The sequence below is a fragment of the Saimiri boliviensis genome, chromosome 2 (genome assembly GCF_048565385.1).
Source record: "Saimiri boliviensis isolate mSaiBol1 chromosome 2, mSaiBol1.pri, whole genome shotgun sequence".
Taxonomy (NCBI): Eukaryota; Metazoa; Chordata; class Mammalia; order Primates; family Cebidae; genus Saimiri; species Saimiri boliviensis.
The window spans coordinates 7,473,729-7,492,718 of NC_133450.1; the positions used below are offsets into that span (position 1 = coordinate 7,473,729).

Below are 18,990 nucleotides of genomic sequence, written 5' to 3' on the forward strand. Positions count from 1 at the left end.
CTTAAGGATGAAAGGATAAGCAAAGTGTGGTATATACATGCAATGAAATATTATTCAGCCCTCAAAAAGCAGATTCTGACACACGCCACAATATGGAATAAACCTTGAGGACATTATGTTGAGTGAAATAAGCGAGTCACACACACACACACACACACACACACACACCCAAAAAATAAATACATGAGATACTTAAGAGTAGTCAAATCATAGAGGAAAAAAGTAGAATGGTGGTTGGCTAAGGGCTGGGGTGGGGGAAGGAAGGAATGTGAAGTGATTGTTTCGTGGGGACAGTTTCTGTTTTGAAAGATAGAAAGAGTTCTGTGAATGGATGGTGGTGCTAGAAGCATAACAACATAAATATACTCAATGTCACGGAACTACATGCTTAAAAAATGGTTAAGATGGCCAATTTTATGTTATGTGTATTTTAACACAATAAAGTAATTGGAGGATGAAAAGGTGAAGGGGGTCCCATAGTAACAGGGGCTCCTTCCAGCACCCTCTAGTCTACAGGTATCCATTTCCAGAAACTGACGGGGAAGCCTCTCCTACCAAGGAGTATCTTCAGTTTCACAGGGGTGAGCTGCTACACTGCGGTGTGCTTTGTAAGACACACCTAAACACCCCCATTCCCTACTCACCCCTTCCCCTTTAGCCATCCCAGGGACACAGCCTTGGGCCTGGAGTAAAAGAAGACTTGGTTGAGTGCCATTATGGAACCTGTTGGCCAAGACCAGAAGGCTGAACCCCCGAGCCTGGAACCTCCCCAGGCTGCCATTGCCCTAACTAACTCACAGGGGAATGCTACCCTTTGGAGGATTTTTCTGAACAAGCCACATTAAGAAAGGGCAGAGAGCAGGAAGTGCAGACCCTAGGATCTTGCTGCACCCAGTCTGTGCTGCCCAGAGTCCTGCCTCTATCCCTTCAGATTCCCCTAGTTAAAGGAGCTGAACACCACAAGGAAGAGATGCAGCTAATTTTAAGCCTTCACTATTCAATCCCATCCATCTGTCCAGACACAGCTCGGATAGCCCAACCTTCAAGCAGCGTTTCTGAACACACCGGCTGGTGTGCTCAGAAATTGAACAGCTGCTTCATTTTCAGAATGCCCATTTCAGTGAAAAGAACTTTAGTACCAGACGCTGGCCGACCTCTGAATTCTAGTGCTGTTTCTTCTCAAGTGGTAATCTTGAGCAAGTCACTTCATTCCTCCAAGCCTCGGTTTCATTGTTTGTAAAATGTGAATAATGGTTTCTGCCTCACAGAGTGGTGTGAACTGTAAATGTCCTCAGCATTTGAAAGAATGCCTGCACATAAGACATGCTCCATCATGGGAGCCGCAGTCATGACTATTTCACCAGCTGTCTTCTATTGAAGGCATTTACGTGTGCGTCTTTTCCAACCCTTTAGAGTAGTGGTTCTCAAACTCTAGGGTATATCAGAATCATTTAAAATGAAGATACGTATAACATATAACTGACCTACAATTCAGAATCCCCATTAGGTATGGGAGATGGTGGGGACCTGGCAGCTGTCTTTTTAACAAGCCACCCACTCCATGGCAAGTGATTCTGATATGTGCTCACCAAACTTGGAAAATCCTGCTAGACAATATTTGATTCCCAAAATCTTTCCCATGGAAACTCGAGTCTCCAAAGAGCTTCATCCAAACCAGTGCTTCCCAAACTTGGCTGGCTTGGAATCACACCAACATCTGAGGGTGGCCGCTAGAGACTCTGATGGTTTGGAGTGTGACATGGGTGTCAGGGCTTCTAAAAGATGGGCAAAAAATTCTAAAAGTCCGTCAAGATTGAAAACCACTGTTGCATTGGATCTTGACCCCTGGTGTCTATAGCAATACCTGAGGGTTCAACAGGAGCAACTCAGATTTTACGTGTGTTATTATATAAGCTGAACCTTCATCTAAGATTGATTTAGCAGAAAGGATTCTTCTGCTTAAAAAAAAAAAAATAGCAATTTTGCAAACAGCAGTTCTAGCCTGTCAGTAAGAGCCATGAGGTCCCACAACCTGGCTTTTATTCACCTTTGTGTATGTCTCAGGGTCTTACAACATAGTAGATGTTTAATAAACATCTGGTGGAAGGTTGAATAGTTTCCTTTGTTATCTGACTCCAGTTAAGTTTCCTGTTGCCTAGCAGAGCAACCTAGCAATTTGTTAAACATCTAAACTCCGACAGCCTTTGCCTCAAACCTCAAACCTGAAACAGAGAATGGAGCCGACAGCCATCCCGAAAACATGCTGACATTTCTCTTTGGGGTTAAATATACTACGCAAGTACCTAATGACTGATAAATATAAGCAAATGTGATTTTCATCAGCTGGGAAGAACATGACATTTGTAGGCAGCACAGGCCTCCCAGGCTAATATTTGGATTATTTCATCAGAAACTGTCCAATTATAAGAGCATGATAAAAACTCACAGGAACTTCATAGTAAACAGTAACTGGCCCCTGTCAATACATTTGAAGAAAAGAATTTCCTGCTGCCAAAATGAACAGGCAGAATGCCTGCAGCACAGGCCTGTGGCCAACAAGAATCTGGCCCTCAGGCAGCTCTTCTAGGTCCTTAACCACAGAGGCTTTTGAGAAGCCCCTTTCGCACTCAGGTCTCACGCAAGTCCAGCCCTCCATCCCTTCAGCTGCAGCCCACAGGAGGATGAGTACTGCAGGAATCTGGGGGTCAGCAACACCACCTTCAAATCTCAGCTTGTCCACTGACTCTAGGTCCTCCAATTCCTCATGTGTAACATCAACTTCATCAGGTCCTTAGAGCCATACTGCCTGGGTTTCACGCCTGACTTCATTTCCTCACCTCTAAAATAAAGATGCTATTAGCAACACTCTTAAAGGGTCATCAAAAGCTCTATCCAAACAGTGTAAAGTGTTAAAAATAGTGCCTGGGGAAGCCAGGCATGGTGACTCATCCCTATAATCCCAGCACTTCAGTAGGCCACAGTGGGAAGATAACTCGAGGTCAGGAGTTCGAGACCAGCCTGGCCAACAAGGTGAAACCCCATCTCTACTAAAAATACAAAAATTAGCTAGGCATGGTGGTGCATGCCGGCAGTCCCAGCTACTAGGGAGGCTGAGGCAGAGAAATCATTTGAACCTGGGAGGTGGAGGTTGCAGTGAACCAAGATTGTGCCACTGCACTCTAGCCTGGGCAACAGAGCCAGACTATATCCCGCCCTCCCCAACCAAAAAAAAGAAAAGTACTTGTATGGACATTTAACAAACCTTAGCTATTATAAATTTGCAATTCTAAAATTAAGAGTTTTGAAAACCAAGTTTTTGTCTTCCCTTTTCTTTTCAGGTTTTTGTCAGTTTGGTGACAAAACTCATTGGCCAACAAACCTGACCTTAACTGATAACAGGCTACTTATGGTCTTCTGGTTTTATCCTGCTTGGTGAGAACATCCATATGTTTCACTGCAGAAATAATAATGTATTTGATTATGACATGCTGCCCCATACTACAGAAGAAATGCCGTTAACATGTGAAATATGACCTGAATTATCTTTCTAAAATCTAGACAGTTCTGAATTCCCAAACACAGTGGCCATAAGCATTTCAGATGCGGGACTATGGGCTGGGCGTGGTGGCTCATACCTGTAATCCCAGCACTTTGGGAGGCCGAGGCGGGCAGATCACTTGAGGTCAGGAATTCAAGACCAGCCTGGCCAACATGGCAAAACCTCTCTCTACTAAAAATACAAAAAAAATAGCCGGGTCTGGTGGTGCACATCTGTAATCCCAGCTACTTGGGAGGCTGAGGCTTGAGAATAGCTTGAACCTGGGAGTCAGATGTTGCAGTGAGCCCAGATGGCGCCATTGCACTGCAGCCTGGGTGACAGAGTAAGACTCTGTCTCAAACAAACAAAAAAACGTTAAGGGACTATGGAGCTATGCTATTATGGGTTTGTGATTGGGATCAAAAGATACAACGTACATCAAGCCTTCAGCTTTAGGAGCAGACCCTCAGCTCCAGACTTGATACTGGAAGGTGCTCAGGTTTCCATGCAGAGAGAGAGAGAGAGAGAGAGAGAGAGAGAGAGAGAGAGAGAGAAGCATCCTTTTGGGGCAGCCTCTCTCCTCCCCCCTCCATGCTAGATCTTGGAGTTCACTGTTCTTCACTCTTCTCTTCTATCACTCAAACGTGGCTCCCTTCAGAATTCAGCTAAAATACCCTTCTTCCTGAAATGGTCCCCTCTCTCTCTAAACCCCTACTGCACAAGGTCAAGAGCATGTGGCTGGGGAGGGTGGATGGGTTGCATCTCCTTTCCACCTGCAGGCAGCTGGCAGTGACCGCTTACACCACTGGGCTAAGATGGACTCTCACGCAGCAAGTGGTCATAGTGGAAAAGGCTGGCCATGGAGACTGATGCTGAACTACGAGTGGGCAAGAAGGCCGAGGCAGCCCACCTGATAAGCTCAGGCCCTGCCTGCCGGGATTAACATGGCCTGACAAATGAATTATGTATTTCTTAATCACAGAGAGCACATCTTAGACTTTGTGTTCTTGTCCATGTTTATTTGTTTTTTGTTACTGTTTTTGCATTAGTATTCTCCCAGGATCTATCAGGGACCTGCACACTAAGATACCAAGCAAACATTGTCGGATGAATGCAGAGTGATCTGTTAATATCTATTGCTTCACTCACTAACAGGCTCTTCTCAGCGCCTATATTCCTACCTTTCCCAGGGCACCGCCTAGTTTGGCATATTCATGCTTCTTAGAGCTATACCGCTATTTTGATGACACCATGCCGTTTCTAGAGTTTACATTTTATTGACTCTGAAACACAGTTTAGGTCCTTAATTAGACATATCCACAAACCAGTATGTTGACTCAAAAAACTTTGGAGAAACTTCCTAGAAAAGTTCACAGAATCTGGAAGCCTACAGTTTCCGAGTATTCTAAGACTCCAAACATTCAATTTATCCCAGGATTGCCAACTCATATCAGCTCTTGGGTTAGATGGATGGCTTCTTGTCTTGTGTTTTCAGCTCTAATCCACACAGACTGAGTATCTCTCCTTCCTGGCACCAGGACAGCACTCCCCTACTCCTTTCACCACTCTAGGAGGCCCTAAAATTCTTCCTAAGAGCATTCTCAGAATTAGCCTGCTTTGAAGACTATTCAGAACCACAGAGTGCGGTGGGAGGGGGCTTAACGCTTTACAAGGCTGCAAAATCTTGTAAAGTCTGTGGTGCAGAGCAGCTTCCCAGGCAGGGGCAGGGACAGAGACAGCGACAGGGCGGGGTGGGGGGTGGGAGGCACATAGGCAGGGGCGGGCAGGTACCTTCTGTCCGCGGTGACTTCGCGGCTGTGGGGCTGTGGGTGCCGGCTGCCCCGCAGCATGGCCGGGGCCTGGCGGCTAGCATCCGAGCTGGAGAGGGCTGACAGCTCGTCCCGGCTCCGGTGCAGTGGCACCGACGTGCGCACGGCCGACACCACGTGGTCCACGAAGGTGTGCGCGGAGGTACTGGGCCGCGGGCCGCTGCGCACCCGGTAGGAGCGGGGCAGGCAGGGCCGCGTCTGCTCCATCACGCCGCCGCTGCAGCTCCGCGAGCATGCGGACCAGGGGCCCCAGGTGCCCCACACGCCAGGGGCGCCGCTGCCGCCGCCACCGTCCTCGGGGTCGCCCTCCGCAGCCATCCGCTGTGGGACCTGCGGAGACAGAGGCGGGTTAGGGGACCTGAAAGCCCATCCCCGCTTCACCGGAAAGGCTTTGAGCAGGGCCGACTTATCCATCAGCCATAAGCAGGCACAGGGTCTATTTCAAAGATGAGTATTAACACAATCCAGCCTGGCTTAGAGTCGCTTTTTGGAGGAAAGAGGGTCTCGTGAAGGCAAAAGTGCGTAGGGCCCGCGAAAGCCATCATGTGGTCCTGGCTTTGGGTGTCACGGCCTTAGAGAGCGCCAAGTGCATGGTGCCCTCCCCTCTTACGCAGTTTCTGGAGAATCCCTTGCCTCCAAGTCGGGTCTTCAGGATTCCCGCCAGAAGGACTGGACTTCCCATAAATTGCAAAGAAGGCATGCCCTGTGCCTCCCAGCTAGAAAGGCAAGGAACGGGACACAGTGGCTGAGAGGCGACGGCCTTAGAGCCAGGCTGCCTAAGGTCACATCCCTGCCACCACTTCCTAGCAGCGTGACCAGGAAGTTTCTGAATCTCTCTGAGGCTCCCCGTGCTTTAAAGATGAATAGTACCGGTATCTACCTCATAAGCTGTAAGGAGATTTAAGTTAGGCTATCCGTGTGCATAGCAGTTTGGCACTCAACAAATTTGGCACTCAACAAATATTTGTTAGTAATTGTACTAATGTCCCTGCTGCCATAGTGACTCAGAAGAGGTGAAAAATGGCAGAAGGTTCAAAAGCTCTATCCAAACAGTGATCTACACCCTCATTTAGCCTGGTCATTTCACAGATCTACTGTGCCAGGCTCCATGCCAAGAGCAAGCACACTGTGGTTTGTTCATTACACAGACATGCTCTGAGCACCAGCTGTATGCCAGCACTAAGCCAGGCCCAGAGGACAGGGAGAAATGCACCACAGGTCCACACAAGTGGCTTGGATCCCACAGCAGATGAGCTCTATGCAGCCAGTACAAGATTGTGGGAGGCTCTTGGAAGGGACTGGCTGACCGGCAGGGTGAGGGTGGGGAGAATTGAAAAGACCTCAAAGGAGGAAATGGGAGTCACAGTCATAACTTGTTCAGGAACCTACTCGGTGCCAGATAGCATAGCTCATCTCAAGAAGAGATCATCCTAAGTTAGCCAGGTGGACCCTAAATCCAATGACAAGCGTCCTTATAAGACATGGAAGAGAAGACACAGACACAAAAGCAGTGTGACCCCCGAAGCAGAGACTGGAGTGGCGCAGCCACAAGCCAAGGAATGCCTGGAGCCACTGGAAGCTGGAAGAGGCAAGGAAGGATTCTTCCCCTAGTAATTTTGGAAGGAGTGTGGCTCTAGTGACACTGATTTTGAACTGCTCGTCTTCAGAATTTCAAGAGAGTAAATGTCTGTTGTTTTAAGTAATCCAGTTTGTGGTAATTCATTATGGGAGTGTGCTCATACCTGGAGAACAAGGAAGGAAAATGGAATGGCACGGGCTGCACTCCTCTGTGTCCCATGCTGCGCAGATGGCACATGTGCAAGTGGCCTGGCTCTGCAGCCCAGGCAGCCCTAGTGCCAGTTAGACTTTCCAGGGCCCCTCAGCTCTCCCAGCCACCCGGAGAGGTTGACGTTATGTGTCTCCTCTTACGGGGAAGAAACTGAGACCCTAAGAGACTTTATGACTTGTCCTCAGTCTCAGACTAGGGCAGGGCACAGACGGGACTAAAACTGATGTCTCCTGACTCCTGGTCTAGTATTCATTTTTCCCCCTGCAGCATGTGACCTCCCTGTCTATGTTGTTGGTAGAAAACAGAAGGTTAAAATAAGTAGAAATAAAATCACTTCAATAGTTGTTCTAGTGGAAGGATAATTGGGATAAATGAACAAATGCAGAAATATGTTTCTGGCATATTTGGGGATTTCAGGTATCCATCACCTCCTGATCTCTCATTCACACAGATAACTAAGACACTGCCTGTAACAGTTGGATTAAACATGCAGCTATACTCAAAATCCACTTCCTAGAACTAATCCCACCCTTAATTTAGTTTCCTATTGCCAAACTGGGCAGGGTCCCTGGGGAAAGAAAACATGAAACCACATTCTGTCCTATTCTATTCTTAAGAATTCTCTACAGTCAACTTATGGTGAAAGACTTGAAATTCCACACGAGTCCCCATGGTGGGAAAGCAACGACATGCTCCAGAATTGTATTTTTATAGTACGCCCCTAGAAACAAACAAACAAACAAAAAACCCACAGAAAAACAGTAAGGAAGGAAGGAAGGAGGGGAAACAGAAAGAAAAAGAGAGGGAGAAAAAGCCAATCAAAGAAAAAATGACGGGAGGAGGGCTCAAGATGTCAGCCTGCTAGGCTAACATGTTGCATCCACCTCCCAGCCTTCCTCCAGTCCTTCCTGATCCTCCTAATAACCCTCTCCTCTTCTTCTGTTCTGACAGTCAAGGAGTTTTCTGTAAGGCAAGATGCAAGATGGGATAACTTTCAAGTGTTTTGAGACATAATATTCCTAAAATTAGGATGAACCAGCAGGACTTCTGTTAGTGATAGACAGCAAAACCGCATAATAAATCATGGCAAGAGACAAAAATAATTGAACCTCGAAGCTTTATAACCTGCCAGCATGCTGCCCCGTCCTCAATATATACTGACATGTGAAGACTGAAGCAAAAAAACCTGTTTTGAAATATACCCTAAACTGCTGGTTTTCTTCATTTATAAATAATTCGAACAAATCAGTAAGAAATAGACAACCCAATGGAGATAGCAACTAAAGGTATGAACAGGTGGTTCATAGGTGTTATGGACTGAATGTGTCCCACCCCCATTCATATCCTGAAGCCCAAACCCTCAGTATGGTTGTATTTGGAAGTGGGGCCTTTGGGAGGTAATTAAGTTTAGATGAGGTAATAAGGGTGAGGCCCCCATGATAGGATTCATGTTCTTATAAGGAGAGGAAGAGAGACCAGAGTGAGGAAAAGTAACCAGTTTTCTCCCTCTCCTGTCTTAGCCGCTCTCCCCACCCCACTGTGTGAGAACACAGGGAGAAAGCAGCCCTCTGCAAGCCAGGAAGAGAACCCTCACCAGCGAACCAAATCGCTCGACACCTTGATCTTAGACTTTCCAGCCTCCAGAACTATAAGAAATAAATTCCTGTTGCTTAAGCACCCAATCTATGGTGTTTTGTTACAGCAGCTCAAGCTGACTATGTACAACAGGGAAATAAATGACATAGGAAAATTGTGTAATGTCACATATAGTGAAAATAATGTAAAGTAAAGCACCAAAATTCCATTTTAAACCCATTAGATTGGCAAATATTATAAAGTTCGACAATTCTGATATGGCAAGAATGTTCACTGCTGATTAGAATCTAAATTCGGGCAACTTCTTGGGAGAGAACTTTGCAATAACTATCACAATTTCCAATGCACATTCTCTTCCACCAGCAGCTCTACTTTTAGCAGTTCATGTTACAGATATACTAAAAAACACTGTATAAAGCTCGATGTATACATAAAGATTTACATTGCATATTTTGTAAGAACAACAATTTTAAAAAAAAGGAAGCACCCTAAATGTTCATGAATAGAAACTTGGGTAAAACGAAATCTAATCTACCCAAACAATGGAATGCAATTCATCTGGTAGGATGAGGTAGATTTATATCTGTTAAAATGGACAGCTCTCCATATATTTTTCACTATATTAATGAATAAAACAAAACAAGAAATAGGACAGTGTAAGAGAATAAACCTATTTGTTGATATCACTCTTTAAGCATTCAGTTGAAACATAAGAAATCAGTGATATTTGACCATTTTTGATCTACAAAAATGCAATTTCATATGATTAATACTTTCCTATGATTCAATCTAATATGAGTAGTTTTCTGACACTGACAACTAACAGAGCCCAACTAGAAAATCTTTTCCCACCAAGCAAGGCAGCAGAAATGAAAAGGCAGAATGCAATGTGCCCTCATCACCCACCCCTCACCAACTTCCTATACTAGCCAGTTTCCCTGGGGATCACATCCATACCTTGGAGCAGCTGGCAAGGCCTATTAGCAGGTGTTTAACAATGACAGCAATAACAACCACTTATTTCATAACAGAATTCAGGCTAGTCAAAGGCCAATTACTTTATACATATTATCTCATTAATCCTCAAAACATCCACCTAAAGAAGCTATCATCATTCTCCTGTTACAGATGAAAAACTGAGGCTTAGAGTTTATTTCTGAAGTTCAAAAAATTCATAACAGTTCATGAGCACCCAGGATACCTTCTGTGATTTCCAGCAATGCTTAGAATGACCTTAGGGAAGACTAAGATTCTGTACTGTGTACATGTGAACAGAAGGTCACGACAATTGGAGTGATTGCATTTAAATGGCTTTATACCCATAGTATTGGTCCCTTTTCATGCTGCTGATAAAGACATACCCAAGACTGGGCAATTTACCAAAGAAAGAGGTTTACTGGACTCAGTTCCATAATCATGGTGGAAGGTGAGAAGCATGTCTCACATGGCAGCAGACAAGAGAGGTAAATTGTGCAGGGAAACTCCCCTTTATAAAACAATCAGATCTCAGGAGACTTACTAACTATCAGGAGAATAGAACGTGGAAGACCTGCCCCCATGATTCAGTTGCCTCCCACCAAGTCCCTCCCACAACACATGGGAATTGTGGGACAATTCGAGATCAGATTGGGTGGAGACACAGCCAAATCATATCACCCATAGACTGGTAGGTCCTAAAAAGTTTAGGGTAAAGTTACTTAAACGATCACAAAAAGAAAATAAGCAAAAGAGATCTTCCATTATGGAATACAACATGCTGATGTAAGGAAAGGAGCAGAGGATGAAGTTCACGTTGAATGGCTTTAGCCTTCTATGAAAGAGGTAAGGTCTGCCACTGAGGGAAGGGAAGAGATACACTGGAGGATTACAGACAGAAGCAGCCCAGTGGATAAGCAAAAATACCCTTTACCTGCCCTAACTGCTTAAACAGAAACCCTCTGTCTGATACTCACAAGATTCATTTCAAGGAAGTATATTTCCATTTTGCAGATGTAGTCCCTGAGGTTGAGTGTCCATGTGGTCTAGTGGATGATGTGAACTTTGAAAACACATGTGAGATAAAATAATGCCAGCCGGGTGTGGTGGCTCAAGCCTGTAATCCCAGCACTTTGGGAGGCCGAGGCGGGTGGATCACGAGGTCAAGAGATCGAGACCATCTTGGTCAACATGGTGAAACCCCGTCTCTACTAGAAATACAAAAAAATTAGCTGGGCATGGTGGCGCGTGCCTGTAATTCCAGCTACTCAGGAGGCTGAGGCAGGAGAATCGCCTGAACCTGGGAGGCGGAGGTTGCGGTGAACCGAGATCGCGCCATTGCACTCCAGCCTGGGTAAAAAGAGCGAAACTCCGTTTCAAAAAAAATAATAATAATAATAATGCCAATCTGCTAGTGTTGCTTGGTAGGTGAAATGAAATAGCTAAGTAAGGCATCTAACATGCCCCCAGCCCCTCAGCAGGGGCAGAGGAAATCTCCATTTTGTCCTTCATTGAGCGACTGTACATCACCGTTCAAAAGTTTTATAACATGTAAGACACAGACCAGACCCTAGAATCAAAGTGGTACTCTCTCTGCTTCACTGGAGGTTTTAAAGGATGGGGGTGGGTGTCACGGTAGGGAGGTAAGTATCAGGGTAACATAACAGAATTAGAACTTGTTCAAAGCACATATACCATACCATGACCCTTCCCCCAGAGACTATGACCTGCCCTGCATGGGGTGAGGCTACAGTCAAGGGGGCCGTGTATTTTGGATAAAATCCCCCAAACCTGATATCCCCCACCTCATGTAAAAATAATGGGGCATGAGTCAAGCAGCAGGAAAAAGAAATGGCATCCAGGGCCTGGCATGGTGGCTCATACCTGTAATCCCAGCAATTTGGGAGGCTGAGGAGAGTGGATCATTTGAGGTGAGGAGTTTGTGACCAGCCTAGCCAACATGATGAAATCCCATCTCTACTAAAAATACAAAAATTAGCTGGGCATAGTAACGGGCATCTGTAATCCCAGCTACTCAGGAGGGTGAGGCAGTAGAATCACTTGAACCCAGGAGGCGAAGGCTGCTGTGAGCTGAGATTGCACCACTGCACTCCAGCCTGGGTGACAGAGAGAGACTCCATCTCAAAAAAAATTTAAAAAAAGAAAATAAAAAGAAAGAAATGACATCCAGAAATGTTCGAGAGGCAGTGTAGTCCCCTTACCATTTAACTCAACTTGGGCTGTACAAGAGACTGTAACAGTGTTAGAGGGAAACTGGAATACCCCCAAAGACTTTGCATGTTGGAGCTGGATGCCCTAACTGACCACATTTTGAAGTTAGCTCTATGGAAATGTTGGTTGATGTTAGACAGGGATATTTGCATAAATACATATCCATGGGAAGGTGTCTTTACGGGGCAGCATTCCCCTTTCGTTGGGTCTTTGGTCATCTCTCCACATTGGATTAAATGTGGTAGGAATGTATTCCGGGCCCTACCAGCTAAAGCCAAGGTAGGCAATGTGGGTCAATGGACACTTCTTCCCTGGAATTTGAATCTCCAGCAAAATGACCAGTGAACTACATGGTTTTGGGTCCTTGGCTCCAGCAGCAACTCTTTTGAACCCACTGTTTATGCTGAGAGCATTCCTGTGCTATTGCTCTCTAATATGCCTCACTTCCCACCTGCTTCCTAGACTCGTTACTGTAAATTCCCTATTGCTTACATTAGTGTCTATTGTTTGCAGTAAAAAAACGCTAAATGATGTCTAAATCAGTGGTCCTCAACCTTTTTGGCTCCAGGAACCAGTTCCATGAAAGACAGTTTTTCCACAGATGGGGTGGTGGGGGAGTAGGGGTAGTTTAAGGATAAAACTGTTCCATCTCAAATTATCAGACATTAGATTCTCATAAGGAGCACAACCTAGATCCCTCACATGCACAGTTCACAATAGGGTTCATGTTCCTATGAGAATCTAATGCCGCTGCTGATGTGGCAGGAGGTGGAGCTCAGGTGGTAATGCTCACTGGCCTGCCACTCTCTTCCTGCTGTGCACCCCGGTTCCTAACAGGCTGTGGCCCAATACTGGTCTGTAGCCCAGGGTTTCAGGACCCCTGATCTAAATGATTGCAAATATTATAATAAAATGCAGTAATCAAGATAACGTGAAATGATCCTGTGCCTTTGGCACAGGACTTGGAGGAGAGAATGCAGCTACTGAGATGAGCAAAGGCTGGGAGAGGTGGTCTGGACTTGGCAGAAGCCTCATGATTAAGGAAGCCCAGGGCAGAAAGAGTCATTTAGCAACCATAATTGACCATAGCCAGGGTAACTAGAGAACCATGGTCTCCATGAAACATGATGGGGCTGAGTGAATCAGAGGCTTACAGGAGAGACAGCAGGCAGGCTTTGAGAAGAGCAAGAGAGATAGTTATCAGAGCAGTTCTGGATGGGGTTTATTTCTTCATGGCCTTTTTCAGGGAAATGAACATAAATGACCAAAATGTAAGGATGGTCAAATAAATGAGAGTTAAATGACTTCACGAAACATCATAATTATTAACAATACAGAGCAATAGGGAAATAGTCTTGTAATACAATATTATGTGAAAAATGTCAAATGTAAACTTGTAACGATACCATGATTATAATAATGTAAGGATTCTGTAGCATAGGAACAGAGCCTGGAAGGGAACATGGAAAATGAAAACATACGATCTGTTACTGAAGCTGGACTCAAGATAAGTTTTCTTGTAATTTAAAAAATTTCAGTCATGGTTACAATATTGCTTGCTCAATAAATAAAAATAAATAGATTAAATGAAGAAAGATTTGGAACAGACTGTGGAGGGTGGGGGGCACAGAGTGAACCAAGAGTTGTTGATAGTCTTGTCACAGAAAACCCTGGAAATTTCTCACTGTCACCAGTAAATTCATAACCAGGAACAGGTCTCAATGTTTTCAATGGATTTTGTTTCTGTACTAATGTGAAATCATGTAAGGTTTCACTGGTTTCTGATTCTCTTTCTACAAAATAAACCTCCCATCTGTTCTTCATAGAAAATGAGTCACATGCAAAGTCTGAAATTGTAAAGTCTCATTCTAAGAGAGACTGGAAAAAATAGGTTTGGTTTTAGCCACATAACCAAGTCAACACTCTAAAGCAAACGTTTCAAAAATACACCTTGGAGTTTCAGCCCTGAGAACAAAGTTTTAGGAAGCTGAGAGCGAATGAAAGCAGGAACATATAGCTGGCTGCTCAGCTAGGACAACCTGGGGCCAGTGCAGGAGCTTGGGGAGGTGGGACCTCTTCACAGAGAACCTCCAAACTTGGCTGGGCGTGGTGGCTCACGCCTGTAATCCCAGCACTTTGGGAGGCCCAGCCTGGCGGATCACCTTAGGTCAGGAGTTTGAGACCAGCCTGGCCAAGTGGAGAAACCCCATCTCTACTAAAATTACAAAAATTAGCCAGGTGTGGTGGTACACGCTTGTAATCCCAGCTACTCGGGAGGTTGAGGCAGGAGAATTGCTTGAATCCAGGAGGCGGAGGTTGCAGTGAGCCAAGAACGTGCTGGACAACAAGAGCAAAACATCGTCTCAAAAAAAAAAAAAAGAAAAAAAAAAGAATCTCTAAACTCCAGCCAGATCTAAATTCAGGATTATCACTGTGGGTTTCTCTGAGACAGATGATTTAATGTTACATCTTGATCAACTATCTAGACTCTGACACGACACACTGCAAAAGGCCCCCAAATCTTACCTTTCAGCATTCATGTTAATGCCAGCAGCTGCAGTATCAGTGTAAGAACCTCACAATATGGAAGCCTGGAGCACAACATGCTCAGCCTTGACTATTGGATTAGAATTGCCCCAGTAATAATTATGATGTAAATGAGTTCTACAAATGCACTTCAGGAACAGTTAAATGGTGCATTTGCACAAAACCAGAACGAAGGAGGAGTGAGTAGAGGCCAAGGGAGACCAAGATACATGAGGAATGAGAAAGTCAAGCTTAGGGAAAACATGAACCACACAGAGCTGAAAGCACCTCTGACATGAGGCCACCCAACAGCTAAGCAGTTCTCAGTCTTGTGTTCTGCGCTTTCCAGCTTGACCCGAGGCTTTCTCTCAATACCTGTGTCCTCCCAGTTGGAGAATTCTTACAGTAAATGATCTCAGACACACCAACTCCACCACACTCCTCCAGGTATATGTTATTGAGTGTATACTCTGAACACACAGACATGCTCCTGTCCTATTTCTCCTACTGCTGTGCTACGCTTCTCTAGGTGAGAGCCCCAGGGCAATTTGCAACACAATCTACCTGACATATAACTTGAGAAATGCAGAATCCCAGCTCCTACACCACACCTAATGAACAGGAACCTCTGGGGCAAGGCCCAGGAATACACCTTTTAAGTAAGCTCCCCAGTGACTTGAATGCATCCTCTGGTTTGAGAATCACTGGCCACTGGACACCCGTATGTGTGACTCAAAGAGGAAAGCGCTAAACTGAGCTCACCCTCCAGGCTTTGGACTTGAACTGTAGGCTGCTACTTCCTTAGCCCCCAAATGCTCTAGCCACATGATGTTATTACCCTTCCATTTTCTGCATTTTGAACCACGCTTTTTACTTTTGCCATTCAAGCTGAGGCCAACTCAGAGTTTCTCATATGAGACCAGGAAACATTCATGGACTGAGACCTGCCTCACATGGTATATAAGCTAAGCAGATTCCACTGGAAATACTGTAGACTTTTAATAAAAGAGGTATAACAGCAAACAGGAAATGTAGAAAGATGAAAGAAAAGGAAAGGGTGGACTCCTGGGAAGCTCTGGACTGGACCCTACAGGCTGGTCCCAAGTCTGCCATCCCTCTCTTTGTGATTTGAGGCCAAGCCAGTCTGTGGCTCGGGACCTCAGTTTCCATATCAGTAAAATGAGCTGGTTGGACTTAATGAGGGCTGAGGTCCCTTCCAGCGCTAACAAGCCTCTGATTTTTCCTGGAAGCACACTTATATTTCTTGCCACTTATTGATTTGCAAGTACCACAACTTGAGCAGGGAGTGGTAATCCCAGGTTGTACCCAGGGCTCCCCACTGCCAGAAAAAGGGGCTCTGAGCACAGATCTTCCCTAAACGCAGTGCAAAGGAGGCCTGGATGCATTTCCATGATCTTCAAAAGCAGGGCCCAGCCAAAACTACGATGCAATGAAGTAAATATTTGGATGTGATCTGCATAATCGGAAACACTCTTCCTTCTGAAATCGACCTGACTCTTTCTTTCATCACCAGCCACATGGAAATTGTACTTCATTATAACTAGAAAATAACACAGAGCATGTGCCTTGGTACCCATTCGGCCCTGTGTTGCTGCGCAGTTACTCAGGAAACAGAAGCAGATGTCTCTGTGCAGTGCCTGGTGTGGTTTTTTGTGCTAGCCTCGTGCTCTCCATGGCAAGCGGCTATTTGCAGCCCAAGCCAACCAGGACAGTCAAAATAATGAGCAATGCATGAAATAAAGAGTGCTGGCTTTTGGACTCAGAGGCTGATTTGGGGAACAGCAATCTTCTAGCAGAAGAGTCTGCCTGGTGATTTGGCTGTCTGCATCTGGGTCAATATTCAGCACTCCCCAGTAAGCCACTGAGATCAGCAGGCAGCTTAACAAAGGCAAGCCGAAAGCATTTTCATGGAAAGCATCCGCATCCAGAACAGAACAGAGCACGCAGCAAGTATTCAACAACACCTGCCAAGTGGAGGAGGCTGCTAATGGATTGAGATTTGACCCCACATGGATTCCCTGCCTTAGTCTTTCCCTTACTCACCCAGGCCTCCCTGTAACACCAAAGCTATTTTTTTTTTTTTTGAGACAGAGTCTTGCTCTGTCCCCCAGGATGGAGTACAATGGCACAATCTCGGCTCACTGCAACCTCTGCCTCCCGGGTTCAAGCAATTCCCTACCTCAGCCTCCCAAGTAGCTGGGATTACAGGCACACAGCATCACGCCCAGCTAATTTTTTTTTTTTTTTTTTTTTTAAGTAGAGATGGAGTTTCATCATGTTGGCCAGGCTGGTCTTGAACTCCTGACTTCAAGTGATCTCCCAAAGTGCTGAGATTATAGTCGTGAGCTACCGCACCCGGCCACCAAAGCTATTTTCTTAAAACCTAGCCCTACTGTGTTACTCTCTTGCTTACCAATGTCTCTTGGGTTTTCCCTCTCCAAAAGATGAAATCCAAAATTATTCTTTGCCATGGCATCCCAAACCTGTCATCATCCGGTCTCAGACTTCCTTTCCAGCTTCAAATCCATCACTCCATGTTCACACCACGTATGAAGTAGGACATGCCCCCTCTCGCTGCCTACCTTCACCTGGCTGTTCTCTGAGCTCCAATGCTCCCTTTTCTCCTCTGCCTACAAATATACCTTTTCCATCCATGTCAAGCAGTCTCTCTCCCATTCTCCAGGGCCATTACACACCCTTCTCCATATCACTTACCACCTGGCGCTGTCATTATCTTTGTACACAGATATCTCTCCACCATCACTGTGAGCTCCCCAAGGCAAGGATTATGTCTTATTTATCTTTGTGTTCTACTGACTCTCTAACAGAGAGTGTGTCACCTGGCAGGCCCTCAGGAAATATTTGAGGGACAGGTGAATAAACGCATGGATAAATGAATGAATGACAAATTTCCCAATGGCTTGGTCTCCTGCCCACCTGCTCTTTGAAATGTCAAACACCTCCTCTCCCTAGCAGCACATGCCATGTTCAGCCACTTGGCTGGTGATCTGATGTCTCTACTATTTTCCTCACTCCAAGTGCCTAAATGTCAAGAAGCTGACAGTCGGAAGAACAGTTCTGTCTCTTCAGAGCAACCCACTCAGTATTTGACCCCTGGCTATGCTCTGCTTGTTGAAATGCTCTCTCTCCTTGACTTCCGGGATACCATATTGTCCTGGTTCTTCTAAACTTCTGGCTGTCTCTTTGGTGGCTTCCCCTCCTCAAATGTTGGAGTTCCATTCTTGGTTTTCCACTTTTTTAATCCAAACCTTCTTTCAGGAAAGACATTGTAGCATCAGCAATGATCTTCATGCCAACATCTCCCACATTCATGGATAGCCCCCAAATTCTCTTCCAAGCACCAGATTTACATGCCCCAAAACCAGGCTGAAATATCTACCGGGGTGACCCAGGGTCTTTTCCTATTCAATCTATTGCTTAATAAGAACATGAACACCTGCTCTATCATGAATTCTCAATCTTCTGGCCCATACAGATGTGGTCCCATCTCCCACTGCCCTCCTCCAATTGGACACAAAATCCTGCCAGTTCTACCTCAGAAATATTTCTAAACTCTGTCCCTTTTTCTCTAGCCCACAGTCCATGGTTTGGTCCTCATTCCCAATTTGCTCTTAAGTGGTTTCTACCCATCCAATCCCTCCTCCCCATACGTCCATGTTCATGGTTATTCCTGAGCTCCTCTCTGCCTCCAGGACTACTCCACATCCCCGGCCGGGTTTACAAGGCCCTTCCTTCTTTGGCCTCCACCTGCAGCCTCCTGCCAGCATATCCCAGTTCTTAACATCTCACTCAACCATGCCAAGCCTCTACATCACTCTGTGCCTTGGACGATCTCAAAAGCCCCTCTTGACTCCCAACCTTACTTTACCTGATAAATTCCTGCTTTTCCTTTGAGACTTACCAAATGCTATTTTACACCCTCTTTGCAGACTAACCCAACTCCCAGGTAAGGATAGTGGCTCTGCCCTTTAGACAACCATTGTGAGTACACTATATTTCACTATAATTTCTGTCTTCATGTGTCCCATGCCCCAAGTTGTGAAACAAAATCAGGTGTAAATTCCTTATACCTATTGCTATTACCCAACTATAAAACTGAAAGCAACTTATGAATGGAATAACTACAAAACTGAAAAGTAATAAAAATTCAAATTAACCATATGAATTGAATGGGATGGACAGTTCATGGCACTAAACGGACATTGATGGACATGATTGCAGGATGTATTCAAGTCTTTCAAGTTTCACTTGTTGACAGATTCTTTTGAATTTGAGCATGATAGATCATCATTTGAGTTATTTTTTTTCTTTTGAAAAATGAACTTGTTTTAAACTACCAATCCATTACTTTGAAGGGCCAACCCATAAGGCTAAAACTTAAAATGCTGCTTAATGGAAAAAAAAATTCCCTATTGTTTAGCATGAAACTTATTGCTAATGAGCCATTGTGAGCTGGGCCTCAA

At 45.2% G+C, this 18,990-nt stretch overlaps 1 protein-coding gene across 1 annotated transcript in view; it reads right to left on the reverse strand.

Moving 5' to 3' along the window:
- THSD4 (thrombospondin type 1 domain containing 4) overlaps positions 1-18,990 on the reverse strand; it is a 669,073-nt gene that overhangs the window by 570,050 nt on the left and 80,033 nt on the right. Inside the window, exon 4 of the mRNA XM_039469071.2 lies at positions 5,330-5,697. Coding sequence (XP_039325005.2) covers positions 5,330-5,697 — 368 coding nt within the window. The remainder of the gene's footprint in view (positions 1-5,329; positions 5,698-18,990) is intronic.